We start from the raw sequence: 15929 nt of genomic DNA on the forward strand, positions 1-15929 counted from the left end.
TCATATTACTTGACTCAGAACACTAGTGAAAACACTTCAGGAAGAATGATGGCGCACAGAAATCTGTGGGGAAGCAGAGGTTTTGATGGAGACAGATATATGTCAACTCTTTGTGTGTGGGACGAATTTTTCCTTCCTACACACTAGCTGTCTAGTCTGTGAAATAAGTCCAATGTCTACATTTTAGACTACTTTGAGGATTAAAAGGAGCATCAAAGAAAACCTTGATGGTGTTATGGGCAGCAAGTAAGTAGGACACAAATATGAATTTCCTTTTCTATAAAATCACTCTCTCTTCCCCCTCTGTACAGAGTACGGAAATATGTACTCCAGTATGGTGGGACATCAAGCAAAAGCAAAGTAAAGCAAACAAACAAACAAACACCCAGTAAGATGGTTCAGTGGGTAAAGGTCTTTGCCATGTAAGCCCTGCAATATGAGTTCAATCCCTCGATCCCAAGATGGAGGCAGAGAATGGACTTCTGAAAGCTTCATGTGATTTGCCCCTACCATACAAAGAACAGAATAGCAGCTTTTCCTGTTATTACAGTCTGACATGGGTCTTACCAGGATACTTTCAAACTACTGAATTGGGTCCAATGAGAATGTGACAGGGATTCTTCATTAGTCCTGTCTATCTGTCTGTCCATCTGTTCGTCCGTCCGTCTGTCTGTCTTTCTCTGGTTTTTTTTTTTTTTTTTTTTTTTTTGAAACAGGGTCTCATTGCATAGCCTTGGCTGGCCTTGAACTCACAGAGATGTGTTGCGTCTGTGTGTCCCTACCACACTTGGCAGTCTCCTTTGGCCTTCATGATCCAGTCCACTCCTAATGGACTATCAGAGTTGCTAGGGAATATTCACAGTCATCGCCAGCTGTCCTCGAGTTGGGACATGGATTAGATCAGTTTGTCACATATAAGTCTGGTCTGACTGGTTAGTGCCCATGGATCTAGAAATATCTCTTGGGATCATTTTTTATTATTTTAGAAAATAAGAGATTCCAAGAACTTTTTCTCAGAAGGGCTTAATAGATCTACTGCCTTCCCCCTCCCCCCTTTTCTTTGCCCTCCTACTCTCTCCTCCACCCTGCCTAGAGCTGATTTAGCATTGCTGCCTATCACATAGCTCCAGCAGCCTTGTGGAGGGGGAGGTAAAGGGATTATAGTTTGCTTCTCACTCAACCAGGGCCAGGGTTCTTTCTCGTATGCTACCCCTGCCCCCCAGGCAGCCCTTTCTGGTGTAGGTTTCTCTTTCTAGAGCTAGTCCTTAGAGATGCTTTTGTTCTCCAGGGCACACAGGTGCCAGCAATTGTGGAGTCTCCTTTTGACTTGTCCCCTCTTTAAATCTCTTTCCTAGTCCCTTCTACACTCGAGAGGCAGAGTGTGGATTCTTGATTCTTGCTCAAAGATGTGTAGATAACAACAGGAAAGATGAATACTATCATAAAAGAAACAAGGGATTCCTACTCGGTGTTCTGTCTTCCTAGTTCCTCAGGAGACTGAGTCAGGAGGTTCACTTGAGCCAGGTTCAAGGCCAGTCTGGGCAATATGGAAAGAATCGTCCTATGCATGTTCCCATGTAGGAAAGCAAAAAATGATTATAAGCAAACACACATATGAAGAACCGTTTTAAAGACAGAGCTTCTTTTCCTAGAAAAGCATTTTTAGGGCTGTTATTTCAGAGAGTGGTTACTTCCATGTTCACTTGAGAACAATTAAAAACTGGTTTCTTAGGGGGACAGAAAACTCCATGGTTTATTGTTTGCTTGTTTATTTATATATATGTATTATATAACATAAATATGTTTATAACATATGGATATACTATAAATATGTATTAATATATGAACATAATATATAAAATATATAACATAAAAATATTACATATATTAATTATATATAATTATATGTGGTGGATTGAATGAGAATGGCCTTCCCTAGGCTCACATGTTTGGATGCTCAGTCCCCAGTTGATAGAATTGTTTGAAAATAATTAGGAGGTGCGGTCTTGTTAGAGGAAGTGTGTTACTTGGGGTGGGCTTTGAGGTTTCAAAAGCCCACACCAACCCCAATCTATGTGTCTGTCTCAGTCAGTCACTCTGCCTCCAACTTGCAGATCTCTTGTACGCTCTCAGCTATTGCTCCAATACCACATCTGTCTCTCGTCATGTTCCTGCCATTAGCTTACAGACTTTCCCTCTGAAACTGTAAGCAAGCCCCCAGTGAAATGCTCTGTAACTTGCCTTCATCATGGTGTCTCTTCACAGGACTAGAAAAGTAACCAAGACCAGTGTTCTGCCTGCATGAGTGCCACATTTGCCATTAGTGTCCTCAGGGGCAGCAGAGGGAGCAGGACCCCTTAGAACCTGGGGTATGGATACTTGCTTAGCTGCTGGGAACTGAACCTGGGTCCTCTGTAGGAGTGGCAAGTATTTTTAACTGCGGAGTCATCTCTCCAGCCCTCCACATCCTCCCCGCAACCTCCGTGTAATTTCTCTAAGCCTCTTCATGTTCTTAGAAGGCATCTAGTGTTTGAACAAAGAACTCTTTTATTTTTTCATGGAACATTAAAATAATTATTACTATTATGTATATTTGTGTGATGTGTGTGTGTATGCATGCTATAATGTTCACTGGCGGGGGGGGGGGGTTGTTCAGAGGTCAACCCTGCAGAGTCAACCCTCTTCTCTTACCTTAGGTGGGTTCCAGGGATCTAACTGGGGCCCAGGCTTACACAGCAAATGGTTTCATTCCCACTGAGCAATCTCCTCAGCCCTTTCATGCAACATTTTAGGAATACTAGTGTTTTGTGAGTAATATTCTAGAAAGTTATAGCTTTAGATAGGGTGTAACGTCTTAGACTAGATATGTGAGATCATTTTAATTTTAACTAAACACTTGGAGCTATGTTCTCACTGATTCCTGTTGGAGCCTAGAACTAGTAACTGAGCGTTGACTGTATGGTTTCCCTCCTCAGAGGGCTGGCAGGCGCCTTCCTCCTTCCCTTCCTGTTCCCTCTCCCTTCCTTTAATGTTGACATCAGACACCCACCTGCTTTGGAATGCTGAGGTATAAGCCTTTGACACAGGGAATCAGTCTAGATCCTGCTTATCCACAGGACTCTGTATTTTTATGTCTTCTGATTGTGGTAGTATTAAGGAAGGCACAGCCTAGCTGGGACAGAAAGTAACTGAGGGTTTTGGCTAAGAGAAGAGGGGGCTAGAGATGGGGAAGGTTGATGTAATTATTTTTGGCAGGAGTTGGAACCAAAGCAGCAGGAGAGAGTAAGTTTTAAGACTCTCTGGCAAAGCAACTTTCTAATCTGTCACTGAATATGTGTAAAAAAGTGATTAGTAGGTCTCTATATTTACCATGATTACTCACAAATATGTAATTTACATAATATATACAGCACATTAAGTACTATGTCACCTTATATAATGTGCATATGTGTGTATATATATATATATATATATATATATATGCATGTTATATAATGCCAGTCTGGAGGCTCTGTAAGGTTCTGCCAAGTATTTCCTAATTTATTTGGGAATTTAACGTATTTTTTCCATCTGTAGAATGAACTCTCTTGAGAGGAGTTGGTCTGTGACCTGAATATAATCTTTCTACAAATTCTCTCTCCGTTCCCAACTCACCGGGGAAACCCCATGAAAACCACACCACACTGAACCACGGCTCCTAACCCACCAGCCCAGCGACAAGGTGCACCAAACGTTTCCGGTTTCATTGTTTTTATTGCTAGTGGGGCGGAAGCAGGAAGGCAGGTGAGAACAAGTCTGCAGCGTGAGAAGAATATGAGCAGGAGAAGAGAGGAGAGACTAGGCTCTCCCTTGACCACGGAGCTTGAAGAAGCTACTAAACACCAGTAAGCCCCCCCCCCTCTCCTCTGCAAGGTGGAAATAATAATACTTTGCTGGCTAGCCGTAGAGCTTGGTGTGGGAGTCACTTGGATGATGCACTACACAATAAGAAACCACAGCCATGGTGTTTAAAAGATGATTTGTAAGGTAAGATTAAACAACAACAAATTAGAAGTGCAATGCCACATTTTATACTCTGTGCCTTTGAAAAGAACTGGGCTGTGTTTCTCAAGAAACATTTAACCTCTGCAGGGCCCCATCGAGAGACTCGTGAGTCCGTTTTACCTACTGATAGTATTGTCTCAACATCTGTGACCTCGTGGGGGTCAGAGCTGAAACATATACAAACACTTCTGTGAAATTTTTAGAATCCGTGACCTTGAAGTTGAATCTGCCTCAGTTTCTGAATCAATTGTCTTCCAAAGTAGTGCTTGCTATTACTCCGGAGCTGGCTGGTCACATCTCTAGGCATCCCACCAGTATGCTCTTTATGTGGCCTGGTGTCTCCCTTGCTCAGTAGAAGCATGTTTGCTGAGCAGGAGGGTTCCAAGTCTCAGCCCTGGATTCTAGTTGAGAGTGCTTCCTTCCGAGGTGGGCTCAACTTGTACAGATTCTTCATATTCCCTTCCTTGGCTATGGCAAGACTGGAGGCAGCTCAGTGGAGTGATGTCAAACTGGGCCTGGATTTCCTCTTAAGAAATTTGAGACAGAAATGAAGGTCCAGGGGAGCCAGGGGCCTGAGGCAACTGTTGCTTTCTACCAGTGATGCTGTATAGAGTTGCCCTCCAGAGAGGAGGAAGATGCTGGCACCAGCTGACTGAAGCCCACTGAGCAGGGCCAAAACTCTTCTGTTCTGGTTGGCAACATCTTACAGAAGTCACAGATGTACCCAGGAAGGTATCCAAAGCAAGAAGATCGGTGACATGATGAGATGACATAGTAGTTCAATCAATTGATCTGTCTGGTGCCTTTAACATCAGGCCAACTTCTCTCCATGTAGGACAAGCCATAAAGCACTTGGAAGTTAGCTCAATTCTCCACCTCCCATTTTCTTGTGTGGGCTTGCTCCATCCACACACAGGCTATAAGATGGTTCCTTGCTGGGAACCTAGATCCAACATCGACCAATCCTCAGTGACAAGAAATAACCCTTTCCCCAGATGCAGGTTCTTCTGTTTGTTAGTGACCTTCTTAGTAACATTTACAGTCAAACCTCCTTATCCACAATAAAATGGAGAAGTCTTTAACTTTTCCACAACTCAGTTTCCTTATCAACCAATGGGGGGGGGGGAATGAGGCTTGAACAGCACGTGTTCATAGTTGCTCCCCGGATGTAGATAATTCTCATAAACCTTGAAACCAGCCAGAGAAATGTGTCTCTACAAGCAAACGACAGTGGAAGAGTAAGGGCCTTCTTCTTTTTTCTTTCCCATGTCCTGTTCCCACACTATGTTTATTTCTAATCAGGAAAAGTCCAGCAGTAAATAAATATTTATATATTATATATAAACAAATACGCTACATAGGTATGTAGAGAAGACCATCAGAAGGCCCCTCTGCCACACTGTGAGAGTGAGATGTGCAAACAGGGAGTCCCGTAACAGTCTCCTGGTTTTCCCAGCAAAGTCCCCCCAAACCCATACCCCCATCGTCTCTGCCACCAGGGCTTGGGATTCAAAGTGACACACTTTGGCTTGTATGGTAGTGAGGAGTGGGGAATACTGGGAGTGTTTTTTTTTTTTTTTTTCTGTTTCTTTCCTTTTTACACAATATTATGACATCAAATTTGAAAAATAAAGTCCACTTTCTCAGCTCTTCCTCCCAAGTGTTCATAGGAACTATGAAAATAAATACCACATCTAAAGCACGCTGCCCGGGCAGCCTTGTTTGCTCTCTAAGCAAAACAGCCACCAAGAGATGCTTCAGGAAGCGAACAAGTACCCATGGACAGCAGAGGGAACCAAGAATGGAAACGGCTTTCCACAGCTTCTTGGCTTTCCCCTGCAAGTTAAGGGGGGAGCTGTTACTTGAAGGACAGCAAAGCAACCATCCTGTGCTCGCCGAGCCCTGCCAAGGCTTCTGCTTGCAGAGCTGTGGGCTGTTTTGTTTTTATACAGAAGGACTTTTGTGCAAGGTTTCTGGGTTGGAGCTCTTTCCCTTGACCACATCCGATCTTGCTGTAGGCAGGAAACCTACAACCTGGAGCCTTACAGGAGTGTGGCACAGAAAAAGGGAGATTTCTCCTGCAGGCTCAAAGTCTACCCAAAGCCTGTGGGAATGTGAAAGTTGCTGCATGAGCCAACCCATCTTCGTGGGCCCTGAGTCCATTTGGAATATTTCATGGGTATTGGCTCTGTTAAGAGTGGATCCATTTTCAAAACAGGTAGACTGCATGGCAGGATTGCACTTTCCTCTGGAAGGTGGCTTGGCTTCCTCTGGTTACAGGTGTGTGTGTGTGTGTGTGTGTGTGTGTGTGTGTGTGTGTGTGTAGATTCTTCTTTCCTTTCTCAGTAGAGCTGGTGTTTGGCATATTGTTTAGTCTTTTGAACGGCTTTTCCTCCTCAGAGAAAAAAAGCTGCTCTTCTGGGGAGGCCCCATCATCATAGGTGCCTGGTTTTTGTGAGTGATTTTAATCTGAAAGAGGAAACAGAGATCAATTAGTGGTAACGTACAGTCTAGTAACTTCGGGCAGAGTGAGTTGCAGAGTAGAGAGAAGGCCAGTTTGGGCTCAAAGGAGCCTCACGCAGAAGGACAACTGTCCTTGAACAGTTTCAAAATTGGCAACTTGACCCTGACAGAGCCTGGAGTTTGGCACGGCTGGAAGTGAGGGGCGGAAACACCGGGGAGAGACAGGTGTGAGCTTCCCACGTGGCAATCAGCTCGCACCTGTCCTGTGTCCTTGCTATTCATAGACTGTCAGAATGTCACAGTCAGAGGAGACCTCAGGAACCTTCTCGTTCACCACTCTGTAGGATGGATAAGGAAGAGGAGCCCAGAACTCCGGCAGAGACTTATCTTAGTCGAAGGTCACATGGTGGGGTGGGGACATAGCTCGCCATGCTCCCAGGCCCGATTTCAGTCCAGGCAGCAGACGTATGTCAACCAGCTGACCTGGAGGCTTCAGTTTAACCTCTGGCCAAGAACCCTCATTAGACAGTTCCCAAATGAGGCCCTTAGATGTATTCCCTCGTCTTAGACTCTAGGTCAACCCTATTTTCTTAGATAAGCTTTTATTATACATATATATATATATATGATTTTGACTTTATCCTGTAAACATTCTGTTAATTATATACATGGTTTCAAAATGCTTAATTCCTACTTGAATGCAGCCTGGTGATGCACCCACACCAATGACCTGCATGATCATTCCGCCGACATTTATCAAGTATGATAGATTTCAGAGTGGGCGGTCTGTAGGAGAACAGGAAGTACTTAGGATTCAAAGACTTGGGTGTGAGTGAGGCCGGGTACTTCTGTTTCTTTGGTTCAGAACTGTGGACAAATAATTCATCATTGAGAGAACAGTGCTTGTCAGACTTCAAAGTGAGGGTAACATTGATACAATTTCTTTACACAGAGATCACGTGACAGATGACTGTCAATGAAACCCCACTGTAAACAGTAACACAGAAGGAAACGACTAGGTTTATACCGGAGAGAAAGAGAGCAGATGCCAAAGGAAACAGAATCCGGAAGTCTGTCTCTCTAAGAACCTAATTTCTGTAGTTTTTGCCATACGATTGAAAGTGACTGCGTGACCATAGAGGAAGAAGAAGAATCACTGAAGAGAAAACCCATCATCTATTATAAATGAATGTAGGATTAGCCATGGTGTCTAAAACATATAAGTACGAAGCAAGGAAGGCCTGAGGGGAACAGGGAGGCCCTTACGATCTGTAGGTGAGGTAAAGGAGAGAAAGAACGCATGGGGCAGAAGAACCTTGTAGGAGCAGGCTGAGCTGAGAGCACAGGACGTGGGATGAGGGAGACTGGACGGCTGGCTGACACAGGGCTTTCAAAGGGAATGATGAGACTGGGCTCCTGGGAGGTAGTCAGAAGCTCAGAACACGGCTGACGAACAAGAGAAGAAAAGGGATGAGGCTAACTTTTTTCTTTTTCTTTTTCTTTTTCTTTTTCTTTTTTTTTTTTTTTTTTGGTTTTTCAAGACAGGGTTTCTCTGTGTAGCCCTGGCTGTCCTGGAACTCACTCTGTAGACCAGGCTGGCCTCGAACTCAGAAATCCACCTGCCTCTGCCTCCCAAGTGCTGGGATTAAAGGCGTGCGCCACCACGCCCGGCTGGAATGCCTCTTTTACGTGATAATTTGGTCATGTTTGAGGATTTTATTACTACAGGTAACTAAGAGACATATGAAATCATATCCTCATTTTGAGTAAAAATGGTATCAGACTTTTATCCTTAAGTTAGGAGGGTATATGGTTAAAGCAGTCAAGAGTCTGATGAGGAGAGAGTTTGATGTAGTTACACCCACCTTTTCAACCCTGACTTTAACTACATTTCTGTAGCTAAAGCTCAGACTAAACTCACTTAGTAACTGGCCTGGAAATTCAGTCTCTGAGATTCACAACAAGACAGACAGAGATGGGCTCCACTGTGAAGTGTTCTGTTGATCCAGTATTCCTGTGTCATAGTTCGAAGTTCACAAGACTACCACAACTTGTGATTTCTCCTTTAATGGAGCAAAATTCTAAGTCTCACTTGTGTAAGAGATTGGCTTTACAGACCCAGTTCCTGAAAAATCATCACATTTTATGACTTCAAAAGAAACAAAGAGCCTTGGGAATCCATTCTGGATATTTCCATCTAAGAGCAAATGGAGTGTGAATCCACTGTAAATCACAAGGGAGGCACTCCAGGCCTGTCCTGGTCAGCTGGAGGGCAGAAGGGCATGGACCTGAAAGATCTGAAATGGTTTCTGCGATATTCGAAAAGTTAAGATAATTTTCCTTCTTAAAGTAATCATAGAAGGGGGCTGGGCTGTCAGAGTTTGTACGATCATTTTTAAAACTTTGGATTTTTCTCAGTTCTCCAAGATCTTGAAATCCTCTTTCAGAAGAGTTTCCTAGCATGAGAGGCCTTTGAAATAGGGACAGTCAATGATCAACTTGGCAGAATCTAGAATCAAGTTTCCTGATTATGTTAATTAAGGAGGCAAGCCCTGCACATCATGTGTGGGGGGCAGGGCACCATAGCCTGGCTGGGATCCTAGACTGTGTAAATGGAGAAGGAAGCTAAGCAGGGCAGTGTGGTTCATCTTTTTCTCCTGACTGTAGATGCCAGGTGAACAGTCGTTTCAAGTTCCTGTTGCCCTGACTGTACTCTTAAACTTTGAACCAGAATAAACCCACTCTCCCTGAAGATGATTTCCTTAAAACATTTCATAGTAACAAAAAAGGAGCTAAGATAGGCTTCAGATGTAGTAAGGGCAAGCCATGCTACTCCAAGTGAGGCTTACTGATGTGTGGGAAGTTGAATTTCATCGTAGTTCTCAAGCTTTGGTCCCTGATCCTGCAGTAAACACCATCTCCCTGGAATTTGTCAGGAAAACCTACTCGGTTAGAACTCTGAGAGATGTTCCAGTCACATGAATTTTAGCCCCCATCTCAGTAATTCACACATGCACTCAAGTTTGGAAGCTACTGGGTTGAAGAAGTGTGATCATTTTAACTTAATGATTTAGCTCTTATTCAGCTTTAAAAGGAGAATCTTTTAAAATTTTGCTTTTTGAGAGGGAGTCCCATGCATCCCAGGCTAGCCTCAAACCCATTATGTAGCTGACAATTACCTTGAACTTGTGATCCTCCTGCCTCCACATCCTCAATGCTGGGATTATAGTGTGAGCAATGAAACCACCTAACTGGTAGTGAAGCACAAGATGCTATTTTACAGCACAGAGTAAGGCTAACATTCTTAATAAATACATATTTTATGTATGGGTATATGATTGTGGTGTTTTGAATATGCTTGGCCCATGGGAAGTAGCAGTATTAGGAGATGTGGCCTTGCTGGAGGAAGTGTGTCACTGTGTAGATAGACTTTGAGATCTCCTCGTATGCTCAGGTTCCACCCAGTGTGGATGCAACCCTCCTCCTGGCTGCCTGCAAAGGAGACTCTCTTGCTGCTGCCTTGGGATCAAGATGAAGAACTCAGCTCCTTCACCAGCATGATGTCTGCCCGGATGCTGCCATGTTGATGATGGACTGAACCTCTGAAACTGTAAGCCAACCCAATTAAATGATATCCTTGTAAGAGTTGCCTTGGTCATGGTGTCTCTTCACAACAACAGAATTCTAAGACAATGTTTCTATATATAAACAGATACCTGTTCATTTTTAAGAATTTATAAAACAAAAGTTTAAAAATCACACAGATAACTTATTTTCTTGGTGCACTTCTTTAGTTTATTTTTACACTTGCATGTTTTGACTAAAATTAAAATCAGCCACTAAATCTACTGTGTTTTGATATTATTTTGTCAGTGCTTTAATGTCAATATTTAATTTAGAATTAAAATTTGCCTTTTTAATTAATTAATTTATCTTAGTGCTGGAGCGTGAGCCTGGGCCTTGCATATGTTAGAACAACATCTGCCCACTGTACTACACTCCCAGCCCATAACATTTTATGAAATTATATTTCCAATATCTAAAAATTATTCCATTTGGTGAATGTCATGTAGCATATTTAAAACTTTTCAAGACATGGTCCAGTGGTATGAACAGTTGCTGCTCTTGCAGAGGACATGGGTTCTGTTTTCTACACCCACATGGGGTTACCACTCCCTGTAACTCCAGTTCCAGGTGATCAGGTATCATTTCCTGCCCTCTGAAGACACCAGGCATGCACACAGTGCACATGCGTACATGCAGGTGAAACACTGAAACTCATGAAGTCAGTTTTCAACCTCCTCATTAAAGGTTGGACTTTCATGAAAAATCTACTTTTTGTTATGCTGCATGAAGTAGAAATTGCTACTCTTAGACATTTGTGTCTCTATTTTTAAGATTGATTTAATTGTATGTTTATGAGTGTTTTGCCTCTGTGTCTGCACACTATGTGCATGTAGTACCCACAAAACCACATAGAAGGCACTGCATCTCTAGGAACTGGAGTTATAGATGGTTGGAAGCCACCATGTGGGTGCTGGGAACCAAACCTGAGTCCACTGCATAACAGCAAGCACTCTTAACTGCTGAGCCAGCCTCAGTTCTTCCTAATACGTGGTTCAAGATGCATTCCAGAAAAGCTGACAGGTTGTCTGGATCGGGTTGACATGTGGAGGGTTGTCTTGATAAACAGAGCTTGGAAGCCCTGCCCACTCTGGCCATTCTGGTGGTACCATTTCTCAGGCCGGGTCTTGGTCATCTGAGCACTAGTCTGCATGCCATCTGCTCCTGCCTCGGTGACTTCCCCACTAGGATAGACTGTAACCTGGAACTGCGAACTGAATTAACTTTCTCCCTAAGTTGCTCTTGTCAGGGTGTTTTATCACCAAAACAGGAAAAGAAACTAGGAAGGTTTACATATTCAATTTCTAAAACTGTTTAAATCTTATATGTCTCTTCATTCATTGCCCACAGTTCAGCTGTCTATCTTATAACTTGTTGCTATAATATTTTTTTCTAGTAGATTCATTGGATTGGTTGCTGCTGGGATATAGGAAAGCTTTCACTTTTGTCTACTTTCCTGGAAGACTTTGCTGAAATAATTTATGTTATGAGGTTTCCCACTGGTTTCTTGAGCTTTCTGTGGTCCCAATCCCTAGCAATAATGACAGTTTTGATTGTTTCCCAAATATGTACATTTATGTTATATTTTGTATAGATTACATTTTTTTCTTGTCTAATGGGTTTAATGGGAATTTTTCTGAAGTTTTTGTATTTAGAAAAATATTTATTATTGGTTTGACAGAAAGTTTTTATTATTTTGAAGGGGTTTCTTTCTAGTTCTAGCATGTGTGTATGTATGAATGTGTGTATGTAAGTATTTTGAGACAGAGTTTGCCTGTATAGCCCTGTTTGTCGTGGAACTCGTTCTATAGACCAAGCTGGCCCCAAACTCAGAGATCCTCTGGCCTCTGCCTCTGGAGTGCTAGGATTAAATGGCCACCACCATTTAGCTAGTCCTAGTATTCTATGAATCTCTATTTAAAAAAAAAATGTTGCCAAATATGGCAACTCACTCCTTTAATCCCTGTATTTAGGAGGCAGGTAGATTTCAGTGAGTTTGAGGCCAGCCTGGTATACATAGCAGTTCTGGGCCATCTATGGCTACACAGGGAGACCTTGCTTTAAGACAAAACTAACTAAACTAACTAACTAACTAACTAACTAACTAACTAACTAACAAATAAAAGAAATGCTGGGCTGAAGAGATGCCTTATTGTTCCTACAAAGGACCCTAGTTCAGTGCCCAGCATCCATACACAGCTCACAACCACCTGTAACTCCAGCCTCAAGGGGATCCACTGCCCTCTTCTGGCCTGTGTGGACACCTGCACTCACATGCACACACACACACACACACACACACACACACACACACACACCTGTACATACCATACACACACAAACATATTTAAAGTTAAAATTAATCTTTCAAAAAAGAAAAGAAATGTGAAGCCGGGCGTGGTGGCACACACCTTTAATCCCAGCACTTGGGAGGCAGAGGCAGGTGGATTTCTGAGTTCGAGGCCAGTCTGGTCTACAGAGTGAGTTCCAGAACAGCCAGGGCTACACAGAGAAGCCCTGTCTCGAAAAACAAAACAAAACAAAAAACAAAAAACAAACAAACAAAAAAAGAAATGTGATTGAATGATTTTAGTCATCTATTTACATTATTTACATTACCATGTAAATTCTATCTCTAAATCAATGAAAGCAGGTTTCCTTTTTCATTCCCATAATGTGTCCTCAGGGTTGAATGATCCTTTTGATATATTTTACTGACCTACCTATATTTTGGCTTGACTTTTTACAACATATTCTTTTCCAGTCATATTACTTCATAGTGTTCTATTTTTAGGTATAATTTTTCAGTCACTTTCGCTCTTTTGTGTTCGTGGGGTATGCAAGAGATAAAGTATACATATGTGGACATATGCTTGTAATGTGTGTGTGTGTGTGTACTCATGCCTGTGGAGGTCCAGGGTTGCTATCAGTATTTTCTGTCACTCTCTATCCTATCTTTTTGAGACAGAGTCTGTCACTGAGTCCACGGCTTACCGTTTGGCTGGCTGGGCTGGCTGGAGAGTTCCAGGGATTCTTGTCTCTGATTCCCCAGCAGTCAGGTTACAGACATGCGTTTTAATAGCAGGCTGTTATAGGTGCCCGGGATCCAAACTCGGGTTGCGATGCTGTGTGGCATGCACTTTACTGAATGCTGTCTGCAGCCCTCATTATGATATGTCCATACATGTGTGTAATATACTTTAATTATATTCACCCCACAATGCTCTCTTGTCCTCTCTCAGTTCCACAGATCTTCTTCCAGCTAGTTTCCCTTCTCCTTCCGTGCCTTTTGTTTGTGTGGACCGCCAAGTCTAATGAGGACTTCTTACAGGGCATAGTGAGGAGTTATCTACAGTGCACAGGCAACTTTCCATTGACTATGCACAATGTTTTGCCTTCCACCAGAAACCACTACCTGTATATTGATCCTCAGGGAGGGGTAGAGTCTCCTGAGCCCCGTTTCCTGATAAGTTCATTTGTTTTGAGATCATTTTGTATATAAGTCTTTGTAAGCATTTTCTATTTCATTAATGGTTGGATTTTTTTTCAATTTTTGTCCAGTGATTAGAATAAAAATCACACATTATTTTATAATTAAATAATACCATTACCCATATACCTTAAAGTTTTATATTATACTAGTTAGAATTTTTTACACCTTAATATTCCTTATACCAGCTTTTTCCTTCTAAAATGAGATTTGCCTGGTTGAAAGAACCAGTCCAAGATTTTACTGTGTTTAGCATTATTATTATTATTAGCATTATTATTATTTATTCAATTTCTTATGCTTGGTAAAGGATAGTATTTATCACCAATGTATAATAAAATTATATACAATGCATATATAACACACAACATATATATGAATATAATACATAGCATTATAACATATAAACTATAACATATATATGTGTATAACATATAACATACTTAATATATGTTAGGTGTGTGGGTTTTGGGGTTTTTGTTTGTTTGTTTTTGGTTTTTTGGGGTTTTCGAGACAGGGTTTCTCTGTATAGCCCTGGCTGTCCTGGAACTTACTCTGTAGACCAGGCTGGCCTCAAACTCAGATATCTGCCTGCCTCTGTCTCCCGAGTGCTGGGATTAAAGACATGCACCACCACTGCCCGGTTTAGGTGTGTGTTTTAAGAATCATCTTCTAACTTGCAGCCAACCTGATATCTTCCCATTGTACTTTCACAAGATTGTCCCTCTGTATATGTGTGCTCTGTGGCTCCTGCTCTATGTCTAAGGACACTAGTTTCGGTGGATTCAGACCACACCAGAAACCAGCCTCGCTAAGACGTTGATTTGGGATTTTAGCCTCCAGAAGGGCTAAAAGATATACTTCAGACGTTTAAATCACCAGTGTGGACTCATGGTGTGGTGGCATTGGCGGCTCATGCCTAGAGCCCCAGCAGGCTGGAGGCAGAGAGGCAGAGAGGCAGAGAGGCAGAGAGGCAGAGAGGCAGAGAGGCAGAGAGGCAGAGAGGCAGAGTGGCAGAGAGGCAGAGAGGCAGAGAGAGGCAGAGAGAGGCAGAGAGACAGAGGCAGAGAGGCAGAGGCAGAGAGGCAGAGAGGCAGAGGCAGAGGCAGAGGCAGAGGCAGAGAGAGGCAGAGGCAGAGAGAGGCAGAGAGAGGCAGAGAGGCAGAGAGGCAGAGAGGCAGAGAGGCAGAGAGGCAGAGAGAGGCAGAGAGAGAGGCAGAGAGGCAGAGAGAGGCAGAGAGAGGCAGAGAGACAGAGGCAGAGAGACAGAGGCAGAGAGGCAGAGAGGCAGAGAGGCAGAGAGGCAGAGAGGCAGAGGCAGAGAGGCAGAGGCAGAGAGGCAGAGGCAGAGAGGCAGAGGCAGAGAGGCAGAGAGGCAGAGAGGCAGAGGCAGAGGCAGAGGCAGAGAGGCAGAGGCAGAGGCAGAGAGACAGAGGCAGAGAGGCAGAGAGGCAGAGAGGCAGAGAGGCAGAGAGGCAGAGAGGCAGAGAGGCAGAGAGGCAGAGAGGCAGAGAGGCAGAGAGGCAGAGGCAGAGAGGCAGAGAGGCAGAGAGGCAGAGAGGCAGAGAGGCAGAGGCAGAGAGGCAGAGAGGCAGAGGCAGAGAGACAGAGGCAGAGAGACAGAGGCAGAGAGACAGAGGCAGAGAGGCACAGGCAGAGAGACAGAGGCAGAGAGACAGAGGCAGAGAGGCAGAGGCAGAGAGGCAGAGAGGCAGAGGCAGAGGCAGAGGCAGAGAGGCAGAGGCAGAGGAGAGGCAGAGAGGCAGAGAGGCAGAGAGGCAGAGAGGCAGAGAGGCAGAGAGGCAGAGAGGCAGAGAGGCAGAGAGGCAGAGAGGCAGAGAGGCAGAGAGGCAGAGAGGCAGAGAGGCAGAGAGGCAGAGAGGCAGAGAGGCAGAGAGGCAGAGAGGCAGAGAGGCAGAGAGGCAGAGAGGCAGAGAGGCAGAGAGGCAGAGAGGCAGAGAGGCAGAGAGGCAGAGAGGCAGAGAGGCAGAGAGGCAGAGAGGCAGAGAGGCAGAGAGGCAGAGAGGCAGAGAGGCAGAGAGGCAGAGGCAGAGGCAGAGGCAGAGGCAGAGGCAGAGGCAGAGGCAAACTATGAGCTCATGGTCAACCTAAGCTACATGGCAAGACCTTGTTTCAAAAAAACCTCAAAGGCTGAGCGTCATTCAGTGGTAGGGTGCCCTGCACCCAGAGCTCAGTCCTCAGAGGGAAACCAAGCCAAGGCAAACCATCCCCTCCTAGCTGGCAGACCTGTGATGCCTGCTACACCCACACAGGCTAATACCTCCTTACTTACCAGTTTTTGGAGTTC

General features: G+C 43.9%; 1 protein-coding gene across 6 annotated transcripts in view; it reads right to left on the reverse strand.

The window, feature by feature from the left end:
• Positions 1 to 3733: 3733 nt before the first annotated feature.
• Positions 3734 to 15929, reverse strand: part of Dgkg (diacylglycerol kinase, gamma) — a 190735-nt gene continuing 178539 nt past the window's right edge. For all 6 annotated transcript variants that reach the window (XM_017316851.2, XM_017316850.2, XM_030248917.1 and 3 more), the window contains one exon: positions 3734 to 6513. In XM_017316851.2, coding sequence (XP_017172340.1) covers positions 6415 to 6513 — 99 coding nt within the window. In that variant the 3' untranslated portion in view covers positions 3734 to 6414. The remainder of the gene's footprint in view (positions 6514 to 15929) is intronic.

Source organism: Mus musculus, chromosome 16 (assembly GCF_000001635.26).
Source record: "Mus musculus strain C57BL/6J chromosome 16, GRCm38.p6 C57BL/6J".
NCBI lineage: Eukaryota > Metazoa > Chordata > Mammalia > Rodentia > Muridae > Mus > Mus musculus.